This window comes from Canis lupus, chromosome 10 (genome assembly GCF_003254725.2).
Source record: "Canis lupus dingo isolate Sandy chromosome 10, ASM325472v2, whole genome shotgun sequence".
NCBI lineage: Eukaryota > Metazoa > Chordata > Mammalia > Carnivora > Canidae > Canis > Canis lupus.
The window spans coordinates 57233707-57256808 of record NC_064252.1 but is presented as its reverse complement, the minus strand read 5'-3'; the positions used below and the strand labels follow the sequence as shown (position 1 = coordinate 57256808).

The window sequence follows — 23102 nt, the reverse complement described above, 5'->3', positions numbered from 1 at the left end:
AGCTTAAATAATTGATTGAATGATATATTTGCCATTTTATTTCTGTTGGCCTCATTTAGATACAATCTTCTCTGTGTCTTGTGTGTTCAATATGCTATCTTGCACATATGGTAACTCAAAAAATATTGATTAATGAAAAAATGAGAATGCACTGACAAATATAGAACTCCTAATCTTAGTTTTATTCTAAACTCAAAGAATACAGTTTTATTCCTTTGCAAGATGTATTAGTCAAGTTTAGATATGGTTGTGGGAATTTGAGGTTTGATGTTTTAAAAACTGGTAAGCTGGAAGTTCTACAAATCTAACATATGATGACTACCATTATTAAAAATGCATTTGGGGGGTTCCTGGCTGGCTCAGTTGGTAGAGCATGGGACTCTTGATCTCAGGGTCATGAGTTCAAGTCCCATGTTGGGCATAGAGTTTACTTAAAATAAAATTTAAGTTTAAAAAAAAGTCCATTTATAAAATAAAAATAAAAACGTATTTGGTTTCCATTTATTGATTAATGTAAGCTGAGAGGTATATTCAAATTTTGATTATTGTTATATTTTCTAATGGTGGTGTAAGAGTGGTACAGTTTTTGAAAATAGTGTGAAATAAATGCAATGATATATTAATCTCTGAGAGGTAGAATTAGAGGTTTGATTTTTTTGTTTTTTTTTCCTTTATGTTGTTGATCTTTCCAAGTATGGCAATGAAATGTATTATTTTCATAACAAGAAAATAAGGTAATATAAAAAATATGAGACATATTTAGCTCCATGTAACTGAATATTTTACATTGCTGCCTTAGTTTAAGAAACCAAATATTTAAATACAAATATTAAAATTCCCCCTGGCCTGATATTTTAATTACAAATTTTATAAAATAAAATTGAATCTGAGAACTCTTCTCAAGCTAATATTTGAAAACATTCAATTGACACATATTGACTGAAAATTAGGAAATAAAGACATTCACGTTAAATAATTTAAGTTTCATGTGAACTTTCACTTTCAACAGCAGAACAGCAAATACATAGTCTCATATCAGTATAAACATTTTTATATAACTTCCTACTGTCATTCAATAGAAGGAAATAAAACATCTTCATATTTCCTTATTTGTAATGGCTATCATTTTTTTACTTTGTATTTTTTGGTACGAGAGCAGATCTCCATTTTTTTCCAGGATTAGAAGTATTTAATTGTTTTAGCCCACATTTATCTTCAGTAGCCTAAAAGCACCAGTGCTTTATGTAGAAACCTACTTTCTGGTTTCTATTTTATTAATGATCCATCATTTCTTCTAACATTGGCTAGTTTCTGTTTTAACCAGTTACTGCTGTTGTCTGTCTTGAAGATGTAAACTGCTAGAAAGTAGAGGTTGGGAGTAGGCTTACAGTCAGAATAAGAGAATGACTTTTTCACCTTTTAAAAGTACATTTTATAATATTCGCCCTTTTCTACACTTCTTATTTTTTCTTTTCAGGTTTCCATTTGCTTTGTAGCTTTCCATCAGTAGCATTGGAAGTTGGAATGAGTCACCATCTGTGGCATGGGATTAAGGAATTAAAGGGGGAACCATAAACATACAAGGAACTCATCACATGATAGGACAGTCATACTGTGGAAATACCTGGTGAATGACCATTAATTTACAAGATTATTTCATGTCCTATCACAGCAAACTAGTTAAAGAAATAGGGTAGCACCACCTCACCTAGGTAAGACCAAGAAACTGAAAGAAAAAAGAAACATTACATCAAGAGATATTTTTAGGCATACCACAAATTCATGGATTTTTCCCCTAAGAGAGCCCATCAGGTTCTCACTCAAAAACTATTAATTCTTTTAGGCTGTTTTAACAATCTATGAATTCCCTGCACACAGGACATGAGAAGCAGCAAATTAAAATGGGAACTATCGATGTTGTCAGCAACAAATACTAAAAGCCATTCAACGTAAAATTAAAAAGTTGGGCCTGTGAAAGTAGGTCAAATGCTCATGCACTTCTTAAGAGCCTGTGAAGGCATAATTGTATTAAAAGCACAACACAGTCATTTAGGTCGATTATGAGGACGTATTTCTTTTTTCTTCTTTTTTTTTAAAGATTTTATTTATTCATGAGAGACACAGAGAGAGAGGCAGAGACATAGAGGGAGAAGTAGGCTCTCTGTGGGGAGCCCGATGCAGGACTCGATCCCAGGACCCCGGGATCACGACCTGAGCCAAAGGCAGACGCTCAACCACTGAGCCACCCAGGCATCCCGAGGATGTATTTCTTTAATAAAGGTCAATTTCTGTTCAGAATATGCTGTCCAATAAAGCTTAGACAATAACATCTTTCTAGAGGATGTGCATCAAAATGGTAACAAGTGAAACACAGTTTGGGTGCTAAAAAGGACAAATACCATTATGTGCTGCTAAGAAATAAAAGAAGTATGTTCCTAAGCTTTTCTCCAAAAAAAAAAAAAATTATATAGACTTGGAAAAAACCTAGCTCAAAAGCCATTTATTTTATGATCTCAGTGTCTTTTTACTTCTTCAAAATCACTAGCAAGCAGTAATCGCCTGCCTATGCCTCCTCTAGGTCATTAAGTTAATTAGAATAGTCCTCAGAAGTTGCTCTGCTGTGAGCTCTTGCCAATTGTTAGGAATTTAAACTGGTCACCATGGTTGAAAAAAGACTCTTTGACATATTGACTAAAGTGCCCATAATAGCAAGGCACTGCCCTAAATGCCAGAGGCACAAAGATGAGTTTCAAAATGCCAGTCTCCAAGAGTTCCCCAATTTACTCAGAAGAGCAAGTCAGCAAATACGTGCCATTCAGAGCAAGTTAGAGAGGATAAAAGGAGGTTAGATACTGTGCAAGGCGCAAGAGAGGAAGTGGTCAACTCAACCGGAGGAAGAGGAATGCTTCACAGAGAGTGGAGCTAGAATCCTGAACGACGAATGGGAGTCGGCCTGGTGAGGAAGCAGAAAAGACTAGTTCAGATAGGTGTGGTAGCCTGGAATATAATGGTGAATTGGTGATGATTCATTTTGTTTGCAGCACAGCATGAGGGCATTTGAGAGGAGCCCCTGAAAGTGGGCTGAAAGGAGGACCCCTCTTTCTGCCCCATTGTCTCTCTCCAAGTTTCCTTCCCTCTGCAGTTTACACATGGCATAGAGCAAATCCACTGTCTAAGCAGATGCCCAGGGAGAAACAAAGCTAGTATGTTCATTTTACAGTTGAGGAAATTGATGCTTAACTGATGCTCAAAGAAGTGAAACCACATGTCTAATTCCTATCTCTTATTAGATAACGTTTCTCTTAAAACCATGTTAGATAATTAAGACATATGCCTTCTATGATCTTAGGTGAGTTTAAAATCTTATTAGTTAGATCAAGAGGGCTTGAAGACCCTGTTGAAAAGTGTATGAGATTAGATTTCTTTTTTTAAAAAAAGTTATTTATTTGAGTGAGAGAGAGAGCACAAGCAGAGGGGAGAGGGAGAAGCAGGCTCTTCACTAAACAGGGAGCTCGACTTGGGGCTTGATCGCAGGAATCCCTGGGACCTGAGCCGAAGGCAGACACTTAACTGACTGAGCCACCCAGGTGCCCTACGGATTGGATTTCTTGAAGTCATTTCTTTTTAAATATTCATGAAGCAATGGTGCCAGTCTTTTTTTAAAACAGCTTTTTCTGAGAATTAATTGACAATTCAACCACGTAAGGTGTCCAGTTCAAGGATTTTTAGTATATTCACAGAACTGTGCATCTATCACTTTAGAATATTTTCATTTTGTCAAAAAGAAACCCTATATCCCTAAGCCACCAACCTTGTTTCCTCCCAACTGCCCCAGATCTAGGCAACCACTAATCTACTTTTTGTCTATACAGATTAGTCTCTTCTGGACATTTCATATCAATGGAATCGTACAATATGTGGTACCTCGTGACCGGTTTCTTTAAACTTAGTTTAATGTTTTCAGGATTCATCCATGTTGTAGCACATATCATACTTTATTCTTTTTTATTGCCAAAATATTCTACTGTATTGATATAATACATTTCATTTATTCATTTATCAGTTGACGGACATTTGGGTTGTTTCCATTTTGGGGCAATTATAAACAATGGTGCCATCCTGCTGTTGTATTTGTGTTACTTTCATTGTGGTAGCTTGTGCATGTGACTAGCTCTGTAAGTATGTGTCACCCAATATGTGTTTGGGGTGAATCTATCACTTCCTATAGTAGATCAAGATGAAGGTTAACATGGGGTGCTCTGGGTATACAGGTAGTATTACATATGTGTAACCTCAGGGGAAACCTCAATCATAGTACAAGGGAGAGAATCTTTCTCTAGTGACTTCTAAATGAGATCATGGTCCATTCCAAACATTTAACTTCTGATCAGAAAAGAGCAGAGCAAGTAACTTGGGCCCTAGTCAGATGGGTATGATTTTTCCAAAGGCCTTTCCTGTTGGATTTAACATTCTAAGAAAGGATGAATTCAGGATAAATAAATGACTATCAAGTCCAAAAAAAAAAAAATACCTGGAAGAAATCTTGAGTAATCTCTTCCTAAGTGAAAGGAAGATAGGAAACTTTTGGATTTAATCTTACAGGATGTTGCAAATTGAAGACCATTAAATAGTGTATAACGTACAATCCCTTTTGTGCCAGACAAAGAAGTTTCCTGATTGTACTCTTGAGATATTATAAAGCATTTCTAAGGCTGCTGTTAAACTAGGGAATTGTGAATTGGTAGGTTTTCAAATAAGTTACTCCAGACCTCAGTCTGGTCTAAAGCTTCCTGTTTTTACAATTAACTCCTCATGTTTCTTTGTTGAGTGTGTGTGTGTGTGTGTGTGTGTGTGTGTAAAAGCTAAAGATAGACCAGGAAGCATCTGGGGCCATTTGGCTGTAGAGGGGAATCCAGATTTGTGAAGGCTAGCTACTACATGTAAACCGAATACAAATTCTATCTTAATGTGTTAACACTCCAGTCATCACTGTCCAAAATGCCCCTAACTTATTGTACTTGGTATTAATACTTTATGAGTTTTTCATCTATGGCTGAAGCAGGTGGGTCTGTCTGAAGATAAACCCCAGTATAGGCATGAACACTTCCATGTAGCTTGGTCATGCTGCCGAGGGATTAGAAAGGGAGGTGGGCATGTCAGGCATTGGGCTGCTCTGAAAGTCATGCTTTATTCTTGGTGCCAGCTCTCTCTCTCTCTCTCTCTCTCTCTCTGCATGTCCAAATAAAGGACTGTGATTAAGAAAGAGTCATCAAGAGCAAAAGGAAAAGATTGCTAGCAACCAGGATGACCCAAAGCTGTATAGTGGTGCAGGCAATGCAAGGTTCTACTTCATACATACCTTGCAAAGTGCCACATGAATGCATCCTAATTTCAGTTAAGATGATTTTGGAAGGCATTTCTCTGGTCTCCACAGCAAGATGGTTTCTCCTCTAACTAAAGGAAGAGAAGTTATATTTCAGGTTTTTTTCTTAAAGATTCTTCATTTGGGGAGAATAATGGTGAAAACCTCAATTACTTTTGTGGAGCATTTACTATAGGTTGCCATTTAATTTAACCCTATTTTTATCCCTGCTTTATACATGAAGAGAGTGAAACACAGAGAGGTTCACTAACTTGCCTAGCCTCACACAACTGGTAAGTATCAGAGCCTGGATTTAAAGCAGGCAGGAAGACTCTAGAGCCCAGGCTCTCAGTTACCGGATTAAGAAATGTTGCTGTTTCTTAGTGTTATAAAACATTTTTTCCTGCTACTTTAAAATATCAGATAAGTACTCAAAGTAGATATTTACGTAAATGTAAAAGCACACACACTGCAAAACCGCAATACTACATTTATTTTCTCCAAAAAAATTTTTTTGTTTTATGTGCCCATTTTGTCCCAGAGAAAAGATTTGTATGTTCCTTCAAAATGAGGAGTAACATTGGATTTTGCTGGAGAACTGTTAAAATTACTTTAATGATCCCAGTCGTGCATAGCATAGAGATTTATGACAAATATGTAATGTTTGTCACCCATCTTGGCTGACTTCCAAATGTCTCCTTTTAGTAGCTCTTGATCTTGTTTGGGATTTTTTTTTTTTTTTTCCTTCTTCAATAGCCAAATAGTCCAACACAATGTCAGAATCACGTTTGCTCCAGCCAGGGAATACCAACGTGTTGAAGGACAGCTTTGGTTATTTAAAAATCCTACTGCATTCCCTTGCAACTTTGAAGAGCATTCATGCTTGAGTGACCTGGATTTTTTTTATTTATTTATTTATTTATTTATTTATTTATTTATTTATTTATTATTATTATTTTTTTTTTTTTTTTAGGGAGAGGAGGTAAAAAGAACAAACACACACACAAACAAAACCGAGTTTGCGGCTCAGATCCCCGTTGTGCTCTTTGCTGCATTGAGTTTTCCTGCTCCGCTTTGCGGGCCAAGAGCCCGCTCAACAGACCCAGTCCAAGGGTCCGAGAAAGGGCTGCCGGCATCCCTCCCGTTTAAAGGGGAAGGATTTCGTTCTCTCTCCTTCGCACATCAAAGCGGGCGCTCGGGGAGGAAACACAGCGTAAGGAGGCACGAGCGGCCGAGCCTGCAGCCCCCGCCCCCACGCCCTGGCAGCCGTCCCCGGCGCGAGCGGGGCGCGGGGCACCGCAGCAGCTGCAGCGAGCGCGCGCACACGCCCGCGCCCGCGCACACGCCCGCGCACACGCCCGCGCACACGCCCGCGCCCGCCGCCAAAATCTGGGCGGCGGCGGGGCCGGCCCCGGGGGCGCGCGCGCGCTCGCGCTCGGGGGCGCGCCCATGCAGCGGTTTTCTTCTCCCACAATCCAGAGGCTGCGGCGCGGGAGGGGCGGGGAGTCGGCGGAAGGATACGGGCGCGGAGGGAGAAGCGCGCTCCCTTTGACGGCGGGCCGGCGGCTCCGGCTGGGCGGCGGGGCCGGGGTGTGCTGCGGCACTGCGGCTCTGAGGCCGTTGCTCCGGCTCCTCCAGAGAGGGCGGAGGGGGCGGCTGGAGCGCGGCGCTGACTCGGTGCCCGGGCTTCCCGGAGGCGCGCCGCGGAGGCTGCGGGGCTTAGGAGGCTGGGGGCTTAGGGACGCACATTCGAGCCCCCACGCCCCCCGGGAGGGGAAGGGGGCTGGAGGCGAGGCCTGCGGGCGCGGAGGGATGGTGTGGGCTCGGGGGGAAGGGGCGAGCCCTGCCCGTCGTCGGTGAGGGGCTGCGGGCAGGGGAGGCTCCGCGGGTCCGCGCGGCTCCATGCCCGCTGGCGGCTGCAGGGCGCGGAGCGCGACGCGGGGGTGGAGGCCGGCCGCGGCTCGGGGGCCCCGACGCGGCGTCCCATTTAGCCCGCGTTGGGGGTGAGTCGCCGCGGGCAGCCTCGCTGGTCCGGCTCCTGCAGGAGCTGGGCAGCCTCGACGGGCTTTTTGTCTCGCTGCTCCAGCCCCCTTTCCCTTCCTCCTCCTCCTCCTCCTCCTCCTCCTCCTCCTCCTCCTCCTCCTCCTCCTCCTCCTCCTCCTCCTCCTCCTCCTCCTCCTCCTCCTCCAGATGCCTTTTCTCTGCCCCTCCTCGCCCGGTACAGACATTTCCAGCGCAGGCTGCCGCTCGTGGCTACTGTCGAAGCCGCTTCTCGGGTCTGGGGCTCGTTCCCCTCTGGGGTGTTTTTTGGGGGGAGGGAGAGTTTGTCTCCCCTCCACGATGGGATTTTCTTCCTGGGCCAGAAATGGACTTTCATTGATTCCTACTTACTTCTTCAACGTTTAGCGACCCATCCATCCCCTTAGGCGTATATATATCTATTTTGTGTGTGTGTGTGTGTGTGTGTGTGTGTGTGGTAGTTCCCCTTTTTCTCAAATACATTATCTGTAAAATGGAGAACGAGATTTTTACCCCCCTTCTGGAGCAGTTCATGACCAGCCCCTTGGTCACTTGGGTAAGTAGGGTGTTATTTGTTGTATGTTTTGCTGCATTATTTGCGGCCGCAGGGATGGAGGTGGGCGTTCGTGTCCTTAACGAGCCTTCTGTTCTAGGTTAAAACGTTTGGACCCCTGGCTGCAGGAAATGGGACCAACCTGGACGAGTATGTGGCTTTGGTGGACGGGGTGTTCCTGAACCAGGTCATGCTCCAAATGTAAGTGTTCTTTTCTTTTCTAGGCAGCTTGTTTTCGTTGAAAAAGGGGGGCATCCTGGAAACTTTATGTGTAAGCTCCTGATTTTGGCTCTTGGGCTGAAAAGAATCCCGGTGGCTTAAGAATTGGACCGCGGAAAGGCGTGATGGTCTTGCGTGCCCCAGCGGCCCGTTTCATCACGACCTCAGTGATTAATGCCTGTTAATATTGAGGAACTTTATAATGTTTCATTCTGCCAACCGTGTATTGTCACCTAATTGTCTTCAGTGCTGAAATCCAAACCACATTGTCCTCTGATAATTTGGTAAAAAGAGAGAGAGAGAAAATAATAGTTTCCTAAGGGGGGTGGTGGTGGTGGTGGTGGTGGTGCTGGTGGTGGTGGTGGTGGTAGTAGTGGGGCCGGGGGGGGGGGGGGGGGAGGATAAAGCCTTTCCTGTGCAGTTATGTGTATTTGATGCAGAAATGCTTCTTATTAACCTTTGTGTCTAAAAATAAGTGACTCAGATTTTGAAACCGGTGAAGTAAGAACAGATTTCAGAAGAGAGAATCTCAAATAGCAGTTCTGATTGGTCGGAACTGTTGCTGTAGCGAGTAATTTTAAATGGGTACAGTAACTCAAGTCTGATGAGATGATCATCACATCAATCATGTGATTAAGATTTGGGAGGTCATTTTAAGGTATTTTTAAGGCTACTTGTGAAATGCGGGTTACTGACTTCGTGATGACAGCTAGATAATGATTTAGTAGGCAGATCTTTGTCTTTTAAGTTTATGGTGCTGGGTTTGTGTTAAGTAGGAAAGTGTTTTTAGGATGGGAATTGAATGTCAAAATCCTATTGGTAGCTAGGTCAGCGAAATAAATACCATTTGTATCATTATAGATATTGGGCTACATGCATTCCAAGTACATCAGTGTAGGTTTTCTAAGTACAAACTCTGAATTGTTATAGTTGTGCTCAAAATAATGTGTATTTAGCCTTCTCTCTTGAAAAGAATCTGATTACATGAGTGAGTAGTTTGGAACTTCCAATTTCAAGGCATTCTTACCTTTTATACCTGAGGCACTTTAGTGCATTATCAGTGAATAATTGTTACTAAGGAATAAGTCTATTGTTAATAGGCTAATAACAAAATATTATTTCTGTATGTTGTAGGAAATTACGTTTCTTTTTAGATTTCTTATTTAAAAGAGGTAGAAGTCAAGTTCATCAATGTTGCAGTGGTAACTTAGTCTGTGTGCTCAGAAATATTTGTAGTCTGTGTGCTTAGAGAGATTTGTGTGCTGTTTTTCATGTATGTGTTGATCCTACAGGGAAGTATTATACTACTATATGCTTTCTGAAGGTGTTTTATTTGTATAAAATAAAACCAAAAAAATATATATATATAGTCACTAAATGTGTATGTATTTTTTTCTTTTAGAAAGGAAAAAGGAATGTCGACATTAATTATTTCCAGGGATAGTAAATATATTTTTGGCAGCTCTCCCACTGGAACTATTTTTTATCTTTGAAGTATCCCACCATTCCCTAAGCAGAATGGTAGAATAATTAAATTGACTTCTGTTTTAGGAAACCCACATGACAGGAAGGGTAGCCATTAGAGTAGATACTCAGAATTTGTTCCTGTCTCTTGTTTTTAGACAGAAAATCTTGAAATTGTATTCTGAGCCCTAAAAAAAGGAATTTTTACAAACTAGGAAAATACATTACTTTAGTTTTCCACTTTCTTTCGTTGTTTATTTTTAAAGTAGATTTCATGCCCAACGTGAGGCTTGAACTCTTGACCCTGAGATTGAGAGTCTCATGCTCTACTGACTGAGCCAGCCAGGCGCCCCTTGTTTTCCACTTACTTGAATTATTCTTTTTCCAAAAAACACTTCCATTTTTTTTTGAGTACTGAATAGTGAACTGAGGTGCTAAAAACAGACACTTAAGCTTGTTTTCACATTGAGTGCAGTTTTATATTCAAAAATACATATGTATATTTTGAAAGTAATGGTGTTTCAAAATAGTGGTTGCCAGGGTTTGTTTTTTTTTTTTTTTTTGTAGGGGAGGACTAGCTCCATTCCAAACCTCAGATCTGCTTCTGTTTTCAGTTCCACCTCTCAGTTTCTTTAAAACTTTTTCAGTGTCCTAATTCTGTGCTGAATGACCTATATAAATTAAAGGAAAAGAAAATTAAGAAAAAGAGGAATAGGCATTAGCTTTTTAAAAAATAATTTGCCAGAATAAATTTTTTTTTGATGAATTATTTACTTAGTAGAGCAACAAAATATACATTGTTGTTAAAGCTGCATTTTGCTATAACTTTAAAATCATTAGGATTTCTGTTAAGTACTTTACTCAAGTTAGTGTTTGATTTAATTAATGTATTCTCTTGTTAGTTGAGACTGTACCTAGTAAGGTAACCTAAAAATTAATCTTAGTCTAAGTCATTTCTAGATTAAATTTGTTTACAGAGTTTGTGAGTGAGAACCCTTCCTAAATGAAACTATATACTTTTTTCTTCATGTTTGTTTTGCTTGGAGTTCGTTGAGTTTCTTGGATCTATGGGTGTGTAGTTTTTAACAAATTCAGAAAGTTTTGGTCATTATTTTTAAAAATATATATTTATGTGAGAATATTTAAGTGTGTGTTTGTGTATTTTTCCTGCCCCCACTTGCCCTTTGGGAAGTCCAGCTACATGTAAATCAGGCTGCTTGATGTTTACTGATGTTCTGTTCAATTTTTTTCAGGCTTCTCTGCTTCATTTTGGATAATTTTGCTATGTCTCCGACTTCATTAATCTTTTTTTCTATAGTGTTTAAAATTTATGGTTAATTGTGTCCATATGTTTTATTTCAGACATTACAGTTTTATTCTAGAAATCCGGTCCTTTTTTATATCTTCCATTTCTATACCTTTCATGCTTTGTCTTTTCTGTAGCTTCTTGACAAATGGAATATAGTTATAAAAGGATTAATGTTTCTTTCCATTCTGTCTGTATAATTTCTAGATTGGTTTTGATTGATTCTTGTTCTTATGAAGGATTGTGTATGTTTGCTTTTGAATGCCTGGTAATTTTTGATTGGATGTTAGACATTTGGAGTTTTCCCTTTTTGGGTGCTGGATATTTTTGTATTTCATTAGGTATTCTTGAGCCTTGTTCTGGGATAACTAAATTTCTTGGAAACAGTTTGATCTTTTTAGATCCTGCTTTTAAGTTGTATCAAGTAGTACCACTTTGTCACTTTGTTGGCAAAACCCATCTCAGTACTTTGGGTGGTGAAAACAGAAACTATTCCTGGACCTGTATGAACCCTGGGTGGTGTTCCCTCTAATCCTTTTTTGGTGTTTTTTTCACTGTTCTTGGGTAGCTTCCTCACATGTATATACTAATGAGTACTCAAGACTTGAGGGATACCCTCTGTAGATCTCTGGATTTTTCCGTGAACCTTTCTACTCTTCGTTACTTTGCTTTATGTATGATAGTCATCTTGTTATTTCTAGCTTAAGTTGCATCTCACCTCATTGCCTGGGTTCTCCATCTCTGCTCTATAGCCTAGGAACTCTTTCAAGGTAATAAGTTGGGACAGTCAAGGATTCATCTTGTGTGTTTCCCATCTATCAGGAATCTACTGTCCTGTGTTGCCTAATAACCGTTGCCTTGAAAAACACTTGATATATTTTGTACTTTTTTTTCCAGTTGTTTCAGGCAGGAGGGTAAATTTGGTTCCTGATACTCTAGATCTTGGCTAAAGTGGAAATCTTTTATGTACTTATAGTTACATTGGCCTGCCACTCTTATATTCCTGCTTTTAGTTGTGACATACGATTTTATTATAGAAGGCCTATAGATTTTTTTTTTCATTTACAGTATTTACTAAAAGTAAGAATATTGATTAGCGGCTTTGGATTTGGCATTTGGACATTGTTTACATTGACTTCTTCATGCCAGTTTACCAACACTGCCTTATAATTTCGGAGTCTGTTCGCTGACTTGGGTTTCCCTGCATTTAGAGATGAATCCTGGATTTCATCGACTAGCTCCTTAAATCAAAGAATCTCTTTAAGAGCTTGTGACATGGCATCAGTCCTCTTTAACTAACGGGAAGGGGAAGCTCTTTAGAGATTGGGAATGATGGGCCAGCTCTTCTGCATGCCGCAGGGCATTTTCATACTTCAGCCAAATGAAATCTTTCTTTCTTTGTGCTAGTTATCAGACATAGGGCTTGGTGACAGTAAAAATAATCATTTCTCTGTTTGAGATGTCATGCAGTTGTGTAACCCATTTCAAATGTTACTTGCTATGAAATTTTAAGAAATAACATTATAGTGAATTTCATAATCCTAAAATTTAAAAAAGCGTATTGATATTACCTAAGCAGTTGAAAATATGGATATAGGATATATGAGAAAATTGTTAATGGTATCAGAACAATGATGTGATTCAACTCCATTAGATAACCATAGAGATCTATATTCGAAATACTTGACAGTTATGATATATACCTGTTATGGTTTTTCTTCTTTTAGAATCTTGGGTTTGAAGGAACTTTAGAAGTCCTCTATTATGAAAATAATTTTTTAATTAAAAAAATTAATAATGACAAAAATTAAATGACACATGGTATGTATATTCTCCTTAAATATTTCCTGAGAAGCAGCTTCATAAAGTGTACCTAAAAGAAACCATTTATCTAAAAGAGGAGGTTGACTGAGAAATGTTTCTTAGTTCTATGAATGTTTAAGATTCAAAAGTAAGGGGAAGTGGAGAGAGAGGGATGAAATAGATAAAGGGGATCAAGAGTACACTTAACCTTCATGAACACTGAGTAATGTATAGGAGTGTTTTATCATTATATTGTTATACCTGAAACTTAAATAACACTGTATGTTAGTTATACTTCAATTACATTCAAAAATAGATTGTGCTAACTTTATAACTATAGCAACCCTAAAATGACTTATAAAATATATGGGTTTCTTACCAAGTATGGCATTGACTTTGAATTTTGGTATGGATATCTTGGGTGTTCTCGTTGGGCTTCATAGTTCTTAGTTTTGTTTTTGTTTTTTGGTTCTTTAAAAAAAATACTCTTATGATACAATCATAGTTGGAGTCTTGTTAACTAAGTTTTGTGATTTATCGCCCAGATATTTCTTAGATGTGCCCCTGACTTTTGGATTAATGCTGTAGCCCTGACTGGTCTTATTTTGGGGCTTGCCTCTCTTCAAGTTGTTTTCTCATCTGTGATCATATGTGCTTCCATAAGATTCTGAATGTACTTTGGTGGTAGTAGCATTTATCTCAGTGTATTGCAGCTCTTGGTATGTTTGATTCCAGTGACTAACCTGTGAATTTCTTGAAGCCATGGACTATATCTTTCATCTCTATTCCTAGCACAATGCTTGACATACAGTAGGTACTGGATATACTTCTGTTGAGTGAACAAATAATAGAAAGCTAATGTGGTAAAGTAGAATGAATTTGGACTTTGCGTCAGACTTTAAGTCAGACAGGATTTAATTCTCACTATACTACTTATTAGCGTATGACCTTAAACAATTTACTTAGCATTTCCATATCTCAGTCTACATCTATGAGATGAAAATTTATGTTTCCTTCCTGGAATAGACTTACTCTCTAATAAGACACAGATAATACTTATTTTCTGTTTTGTTGACTACTGTATCCTCAGTGCTGGTTGCTGTCATTAGTATTATTGTGTGCTAGGCCATGCCTACCTTTTTCTGTTTCTTCAAACAAATTATGATCATTCACAGCTTAGTTTTGCATAATCTCTGTTGATGTCACCCCTATATGGCTGTATGATCTTTAGCAAGTTTCTTCTCAATTTTTTCATTTCATAAACAGGATGAAAGGAGAATCACAGGGTTATGAGAATCAAATAGGATAATTTTTTTAAAAATTTATTTATGATAGTCACAGAGAGAGAGAGAGTGAGAGAGGCAGAGACACAGGTAGAGGGAGAAGCAGGCTCCATGCACCGGGAGCCCGATGTGGGATTCTATCCCGGATCTCCAGGATCGCGCCCTGGGCCAAAGGCAGGCGCCAAACCGCTGCGCCACCCAGGGATCCCTCAAATAGGATAATTTGTGAACAATGCTTAGCATACAGCAAGATTAAATTATTGTTAGCTATTGATCTTAATTTTATTTCTATTTTTATAATAATCATTTTCCTGTATACTGCCCTTTTCCCCTTTTTTGCCTATCAAGTTTTTATTCATTCTTTAATACTCTTTGAAGCCTCTTGGCATGGTTAGTTGCTCTCTTTCCTGTCATATATGTCTACCAAATTGTTAAAGTGCTGCAGCTACTAAATAGTTAGCAGTTAGAAGCTAGAGATTTTGTTATGTATCACCAGCACCTAGCAGAGATTTGGTATGTCATAAGTTTTTATTAAATGTCAAAGGAGGGATCCCTGGGTGGCGCAGCGGTTTGGCGCCTGCCTTTGGCCCAGGGCGCGATCCTGGAGACCCGGGATCGAATCCCACGTCGGGCTTCCGGTGCATGGAGCCTGCTTCTCCCTCTGCCTGTGTCTCTGCCTCTCTCTCTCACTGTGTGCCTATCATAAATAAATAAAAATAAAAAAAAAGTCAAAGGAGTGAATGAAACATTTTATAATTTTATTAATTTTTTAAAATTTGAGAACTCTAGTCTTGGTATTATAGAATTTAGTTTTACTTTATTTAGAGAGAGAGTGTGTGAGCAAGTGTGAATATGGTGGGGAAGGACAAAAGGAAAGGGAGACCCCAGCAGACCCCCACTAAGCAAGGAGCCCAACATGGGCTCGATCCCCAATCCTGCAACCTTGAGATCATGACCAGTGCTGAAACCAACTGAGCCACTTAGGTGCCCCAGGGAGAAACAAAATCTTTTTTTTTGTTGTTGTTTTATAAAAATATTTTATTTATTTATTCATGAGAGAGAGAGAGAGAGAAGCAGAAACATAGGCAGAGGGAGAAGCAGGCTCCGTGCAGGGAGCCCAGTTTGGGACTCCATCCTGGGACTCTGGGATCACGCCCTGAGCCAGAGGCAAATGCTCAGCCACCAAGCCACCCAGGCGTCCCGAGAAACAGAGTTTTAACAGGCTCCATGCTCAGCACAGAGCCCAGCACATGGGGCTCAATCTCATAACCCTGGGATCATGACTTGAGCTGAAATTAAGAGTTGGATGCTTAAACAACTGGGCGACCCAGGCTCCTCTAGTTTGTTTTCTATTTCTTTTCTTTTGTTCTTTCTCTGTCCTGTTATTTAATTACCTTTATTGAATATTTTCTCCATATGTTATTTTTTTTTTTTAGATATTTTATTCATAAGAGATGCAGAAAGAGAGGCAGAGACATAGGCAGAGGGAGAAGCAGGCTCCCTGCAGGGAGCCTGATGTGGTACTCGATCCCAGGACCCTGGGATCACAACCTGAGCCAAAGACAGATGCTCAACTACTGAGCCACCTAGGTGCCCCTTCCCCATATGTTATGTCTTCCTTGAGTTGAGGTTGTAAGAACAAGTCATAGACCATGCTTTTGTATGGTATTAGAACATGCAGTGACTGAGGTGCCTGGGTGGCTCAGTTGATTAAGTGTCTGCCTTTGACTCACATCATGATCCCAGGATCCTGGGATTGAGTCCTGCATTTGACTCCCTGCTCAGTGGGGAGTCTCTTTCTCCCTCTGCCACCTCCTACTTGTGCTCATTCTCTCTCTCTCAAATAAATAAATAAATAAATAAATAAATAATAAAATCTTTAAAAAAAAAAAAAGAATATACAGTGACTTCAGTTTGGTTTCCAATAATGTCCCTGATAATAATATCCAACATATTGAGATTTTTGCCAACAGCCTTATATTTGACTGATGTTTATAAGAGTAGTCCATTGTGATTGTCTGATTCTCTGATCTATATCTATTTAAGCTACAAGAAGTGTTGAGAACCTAGAGAACAGAAACTAGTGGCTACAAATGGGAGTATTTCTGAAAATTTTAACTGAAAAATTTCTATAACATGTATTAATATGGGAAACTCATAAAGGAAGAGCAATTCTTTTTTATTTTTAAAATTTCTTATTTTATTTACTTATTTTTTTTAAAGTAATCTCTCTATCCAGTGTGAGGCTTAAATTCATAACCCCAAAATCAAATGGCATGCTCTATAGACTGAGCCAGCCAGGTGCCCTGAAGAACATCAGTTCTTAACTGTACTCTTTTCAGAACACCAGTTGACCTTCTCTTAGGGTTTGTGAAATGGATTGGTACCATTCTAAACATGGTGTTTCAGTGTTTAAAAATAATATTTGAGGTTTTAATTGATTTTAAGAGATGTCTGTCAATATTCAATTTAGTCATTACCAAGCTAACTACTTTTAGAGAGTTGGTATGGTGTAGAGGAAAAGACTACGTGGAAAATTTTAAATTTAATTCCTGGATCATGGTGGTTGGTGGAGCAGTCAAAATACATACAATATTTTTTGATTAGTTTACTGTATTACATGGGTGCAGCTTGTGGCAGCCCCAAAACATTTACAATAGCAACATCAAAGATCACTCACTGATCATAGATCATTGTAAATACTGTAATAATGGAAAGTGAAATATTGCAATAATTACCGAAATGTGACACCGAGACACAAAGTGGGCAAATGCTGTTGGGGAAACGGTGCCAATAGATTTGTTAACAGAAGATTGTTATAAACTTTCCATTTGTAAAAAATGTAGTTATCTACAAGGTGCAGTAAAGTGAAGCACAATAAAGGAGGTATGTCTGTATACTCTTCTTTTTTCCTGATTTTATTCCTGTGCTATCTTAGCTCTATTTTTGCTAGTTCAATATTTAATAAAACTAGGTTGATGAAAGTCATCAACTTTATTCTGACATTTCTGAGACTCAGGGCAAGTATTCATTTAGCACAAAAGGCCTAAATGTTTAAAGGTTATAAACCAAACTAATAAATTGTTGACTATGTTCTGAACTTTTATCTTGAAAAATATACTTTCATAGTGACTTTAAAAGAAAGATTCAAATTTAGAATTTATGGAATTGAGAATTCATAAATTCAGTGTTAAATCAGAATTTTGTGGAGCCCAACCTCCTCCCCACATCCCTAGCTCTACTGTCTCAGAGAGGCCTCATGTGCATGCCTGTGGACATCCTGCATGCATGTCCAAGATCCAGGCTCTTCCAATAGTAGTCCTTGGCACAGCAGTATATACATCTTTAGCATAGTCCATCCTCAGGACAGACATAGGGAAGAGCCCTGTGCAAGCCCTGCAATTGGATTAGAGATATTTGGGCAAGAAATTCTAGAGTTCCAGGTGACTTCAGTGTCATCTAGAAGGGGAAGTGAATGATTATATCCTCTTGTTTCCACGGATTCGTAGCCCAGTGGCTAGACTCATGGCCTGGGGAGGGCCAGAGTGGGACTCAGAGCTGAGATGTGTTTTGCCATAGTCTAAATACAGTACTCAGTGAGGAGGCTGAAGGAATGGTTCAGTCAAAGATCAGTTTAGTGAGTAGTTCCTGAGTGCTCACTGTATCACAAGCTATCTGCTAGGTGCTGAGGATACGATGCTGATTAAAGTATGGTCTCTTTGTTCACTAGTAAGAGGGACAACATGCAAATAAATTGAAGTGTGATACATGTGCTATATAGTGGAATTATGTTCTTGAAATAACGTTGGCACAAGGAGAGATGTGATTCTTCACTTATAAGAGGGAAAATTTGAACTAGGACATGACAGTTGAATAGGACCAGTTTGGTAAGTAGGAATCAGAAACAGTGGGAGTAGGAGGAAAATGGCATAAAAAGAGGCATGTTGATGTGACTAAAAATAGTACAATCAAATAACTATAGGTTATTTTGTATAGCTGAAGCAGAGATTGTATGCTTCTTTCACGTAGGAGATGAATTTGAAGAGGTGGGGATTGGGAGTCTGTCCTTAGATACCATGTTAAGAAGATTGGATTTTTTTTCCTGTAGAGACATGTGTTACTTCAGATTCTCTTTGGAGAAACAGAACTCCCAAGTGGTGCGTGTGTGTGTGCACGTGTGCATGTGTGTGTGTATACAGACAGAGAAAGATTTATTTTAAGAAATTGGCTCATGAGATTGTGGAGGATTGGCTACTTTAAAAACTGATGGGGCAGGCTGGCAGGCTGGCTGGCTGGCTGGCTGGAGACTCAGGGAAGAATTGCATTGAGCTCAATGGCAGCTTGCTAGAAGGAGGTCAGCCTTTGTTCCATTAACACCTTCAAATGATTGGATGAAGCCCCCTCATATTATGGAGGGTAATCTGCTTTACTCAAAGTCCATTGATTTAATGTGTTAATCTTACTGAAAGACACACCTTCACAGAACATCAGAATAATATTTGACCAAATATCTATGCATTGTGGTGCATCAAAGGTAACACACAACATTAACCATCATAGCTAGCGTTTCTTAAACTAGGTCCACAGATATTGGGGGAGGGGGTGTCTGTGGTAATTTAGGAATTTTAATTTTGTTTTCATTTCAATAATTTAAATTCTTTTCTGAGAGGTAATGATGACAAAATTCTTGGGCAGTGATAATTCACATTGAGAGGGTTTTTTTTTTTAATAGAATAAGACTAATTTCTTAAGTTTCTTAAGTCACTTTCTTATAATGGGTCTGTGGACTCTTAGGATATCTGTAGATTAATCCTCGGAGAGTCTTGATAATTTTGTATTTTAAAACACTACCTTAGGAATGCCTGGGTGGCTCAGTGGTTGAGCATCTGCCTCCAGCTCAGGATGTGATCCCAGGGTTCTGGGATCAAGTCCTGCATCAGGCTTCCTGGAGGGAGCCTGCTTTTCCCTCTGCCTATGTCTCTGCCTCTCTCTCTCTCTGTGTGTGTCTCTCATGAATGAATGAATGAATGAATGAATGAATGAATGAATAAATAAATAAATAAATAAATAAATAAATAAAACACTACCTTACTCCAGCATGGAAAACAGTAATATGGGCTATTGAAATCATAAAAGGAATTGAAACAGATAGCATTTGCATTTCAGAAAGATTGAATTTAGTGCATAGGGAGGGGCAGAATCGAGATAGAAACAGCATTGATGTAGATGTGATATGGAAGAGAGATAACCCTGAAATGATGGGACTTGGTTACTAATTTGATACACAGAATGAGAAAGGGATTAGTCTGGGATGACTACCATACTTTTTACTTGTGTAAAGAGCAGATGGTAACGCCCTTAGTAAGTAAGACATTAGAAGAGGATGAAAATTGAGGGGAGAGGAAGTGTAGAAAGTTAATTTTAAAGTTCTGAGTTAATTTTGGAGTGTCTGGGTGGACAGTAAGAAATATCTTGTGGGCAGGTGGATATATAATGGTTTGGTGCTCAGGGGAAAGGTCTAGAATAGAGATACGGGAATTTACTTTTAAGTGTGTGGTAGAAACTAAAGACATGGGTGTCAGAAAAAAATTACAGATGAGGGTCAATGATAGATCCTACGAAACAGCAACACAGCAACATTAAAAGCCTGAAAGTTTGAGGAAAGTAGGAAAATTCATAAGGCTGCTGGGAGGAAATCACAAAGGGAGTCAGGTGAAGATGCATCCAAATATTGTCATGCAAGGTTGATGGCTTACTTGAGATTTGGAAACCATGTATTTGTAGTGGAGCCAATCAGCATGGTTGAATAACTTACCCAGTAATCGTAGCTGCTCAGAAACTGACAAAAAGATCTGTAGAGCTTGCTCAGAATTGGAGATAGATGATGTAGACATAGGGTAGAATATCCAGGTGAACAGTTGAAATGAATAGAGTGTGAGCATTAAAGTGAGGAAGAAAGCAGGTGTCATCAGGAGGAGTCTGATAGAGTGGAGGTTGCAATAGGATGAAGGAAGAGTTAGGATTAGAAGAAGGTGAGAAAGGGTGGAATTGGAGTTGAATGAAGTCAGAGGGGAATTTCAGAATTTGAGATTTTGAAGGTTGTAACTCTGAATGATGATTTAGGGTCAAGGTTAGACTATGCTAATGGGTGGATAAAATGGAATAGAGTGAAAATAACTAAGGTTGAGAAAGAATTTATTTTCTTATTCTTTGTAAGGTTAATGATCTCTTGATTAAGACTAGATTTAGAAATGAATATTTTGAAAGCTGGGAAAAAATAGCTAACTTTAATGGTGTTATAATTAAAGAAAAATTTAATGGTGAGGAAGTTTAATTTTTCATATTAGTATACTGCTTGTTTTAAACATCAAACTTTGTGGGATATCTCTGTAGTTTTTCAGAAAATTTAAAACAATTGTGTATTCTTAATGTAATTTACTTTCCTAGTGAAGGCTAGGAAAAAAAAAAAAACAGCAGTGAACTTCACATTATTATTGACAACATGACTGTTTCCTTTCTTTGGGTGGTAAGGACCAAGGAAGATAGTTTAGTTTTAGGTATTGGGTCCTATTCATTGATTAAGACTTGGATTACTACAGAGTTGTGGAGGATAAGAGATTGTGAAGAAAGACCAGTGGAGGCTATACTCCGATCTGTTTTTGCCAAAACTGGTTTAAAAAGGGTAAACCACAGTAATTCTCCATTAACTTGAATGTTGAGGGGAAAATGCAGTGTTTAGTTTTCTCATAATTGAAGGTTATTTTTTTTTCCAACTCTATATTTTAAATCGTTGCAAATGGGGATCCCTGGGTGGCGCAGCGGTTTAGCGCCTGCCTTTGGCCCAGGGCACGATCCTGGAGACCTGGGATCGAATCCCACGTTGGGCTCCCGGTGCATGGAGCCTGCTTCTCCCTCTGCCTGTGTCTCTGCCTCTCTCTCTCTCTCTCTCTCTTGCTGTGTGCCTATCATAAAAAAATAAAAATAAAAATAAAAAAAATAAATCGTTGCAAATGAATTAAACTGTATTTCCACCTTTGTAAATAGACTATTCATGTCATGATTCAAAATCTTATAGTACCTCATTTGTTTTAAACCTAAGTCTTTGTGTTAAGCATTGAATATATATTATTAAGATGAATCTGTAACAAATGATGAATGATCCCAAATATGTATTTGAAAGTAAATCTTTTGTTATTAGCTTAAGTTTTTTTTTTCTTTTTTAGTTTTATGAATTTTGTTTGTTTTGAGTGAGTGAGAGGATGTGTATGTTAGTGTGAATAGGTTAGGGGGCCCTACTGTTTACAAATTAGAAGTTAGATTTGGTCACTAGAGGTATAGATCGTCAGGGAAATTAAGGGGAGGAAGTTAGATTTTTTTTTTTTAAGAATTTACTTATTTGTTTGTTTGTTTGTTTATTTATTTGAGAGAGTGCATGCCTCCTGCACACGGGAGCAAGGCGCAGGGAGGGAGATGGACAAAACAGACTCTACACTGAGCACAGTGCCAGTGTGGGTCTCGATGCAGGGCTCAATCTTAGAACCTGGAGCTGGAAATGATGACCTGAGCGAAATCAAGAGTCAAATGCTTAACCTACTGAGCCACCAAGTGCCCTGGAAGTTAGATTTAATTCAAACCTTGTGGAATGATTGGACTTGGATAGCCATAGATGAAGAGAGGAGGGTATTTTAAGCTAGGAAATCAACATGAGGAAAAAGCATGTTATATTTATGATTTGGGAGGTGGTGAGGAGACTAGCCTTGGTAGAGGATCCATCCAAGTTGGGAAACAGAAGAATAAAAAGTTGCATAGGCAGAGTAGGTCAAATTATGAGAAACTTGAAAAATAGTATAATTTAAGCTGCACATGGCAGGCATTGTAGAGCCATTTAAAATTACTTATTAGGGAATTAGCCATTTAAAATTACTTATTAGGAAAATAACTTTACCATTAGTTTGTAGAACAGATTGAGTATGGACTTTGTTCATCCAGTATTTATTAAGCATATGCTGTGTATACTCTTGCAGGTAGTGAGACTATATCAGCAAATCGGTGAAACTTACATTGTGTTAGTTCTGGGAACAAAGATGAGGAATAGGTAGGAACAAGTAGATGATAGTAGAAGATAGATGGGTAGTGATGGATATCATTCTGTCCTGGTCAGGGTGGGATGCATGAGTGGAGGAGAAGGAGCAAATTCTAGAATTTGCAAAGGAATTGATGGAATTCTAGATATACTGTAATGTATGAAAGGGAAGAATGAAAGATGATATGCCCAGGTTAGAGCTGAGCAGACAGACTTAAAGTTATGTATTTCTCGGAAAGAGGATATTAAGTTTGGATATTTAATTTTGCGTGAAAAAATAAGGACATTTTTCTTAACTTGCAAACTGAAAACATTTAATATGTGTAATACAGCAATGTGTTTCTACAATGATGCCTAATTTTATATGAGAAACATGTCAATAGCTAGGTATTGTACTCATTTACATTTTCATTACTGTTAGTACATATTTTATTTTTGTGTTGAATGAAATAGTTTTGAGGATGTATTATTATAATTCATTTGGACTGTCAGAATGCTTTAAAGTCTGCATTAATAGGATCTAACTTATTTAGGAGATTTAACAATTCCCAAAAAATTAAGTTGCATTTTAATTCCTCGGTTGTAAGAATTTAGCGGTCTTTGTGTTATATTTTTGTTAACTATAAGGATTCAAAGTTTTTGTCTGTGCTTATAGAAAGAGCTCGGGCCAGTGTTTTTGGATAGTGCCATTCTCAATAAGTTTTTCTGTTATCTGAGAGCATTCATATAATTACTCTGTTTTACACTTTATTCTGAAAAATAGTCTGTTCCAGAGTTATTTATTCTGGAAGAAAATTTTGGTTTTTGTATAGTTCTCCATAAGTTTTATTTTTATTTTTGTTTTAATTCTGCAATGCATAAATTAAGTCTGATACTGAGTATTGTAGGTTTTTCTTTTGAATATCCCATTATCCATCAACTTTCTGTTCCCGGCTGCTTTCAAAATATTCTAAAAGTTTACATCATTTTTTCCTCTGTCTTCTAAAAACTAGGGACCCATTTTATTAAAT

General features: G+C 38.6%; 1 protein-coding gene and 2 non-coding genes across 16 annotated transcripts in view; 2 read left to right on the top strand and 1 right to left on the bottom strand.

The window, feature by feature from the left end:
- Nucleotides 1-348: 348 nt before the first annotated feature.
- On the top strand, nt 349-421 carry TRNAK-CUU (transfer RNA lysine (anticodon CUU)). The gene has a single exon. It is a non-coding gene; the product is annotated as a tRNA-Lys (tRNA).
- A 7379-nt stretch (nt 422-7800) lies between these two features.
- CCDC88A (coiled-coil domain containing 88A) overlaps nt 7801-23102 on the top strand; it is a 138747-nt gene continuing 123445 nt past the window's right edge. For all 14 annotated transcript variants that reach the window (XM_049115536.1, XM_025467463.3, XM_025467469.3 and 11 more), the window contains exons 1-2: nt 7801-7937; nt 8035-8135. In XM_049115536.1, the coding sequence (XP_048971493.1) occupies nt 7875-7937; nt 8035-8135 (164 nt within the window). In that variant the 5' untranslated portion in view covers nt 7801-7874. The remainder of the gene's footprint in view (nt 7938-8034; nt 8136-23102) is intronic.
- Nucleotides 9893-9965, bottom strand: TRNAE-CUC (transfer RNA glutamic acid (anticodon CUC)). Its single transcript has one exon. It is a non-coding gene; the product is annotated as a tRNA-Glu (tRNA).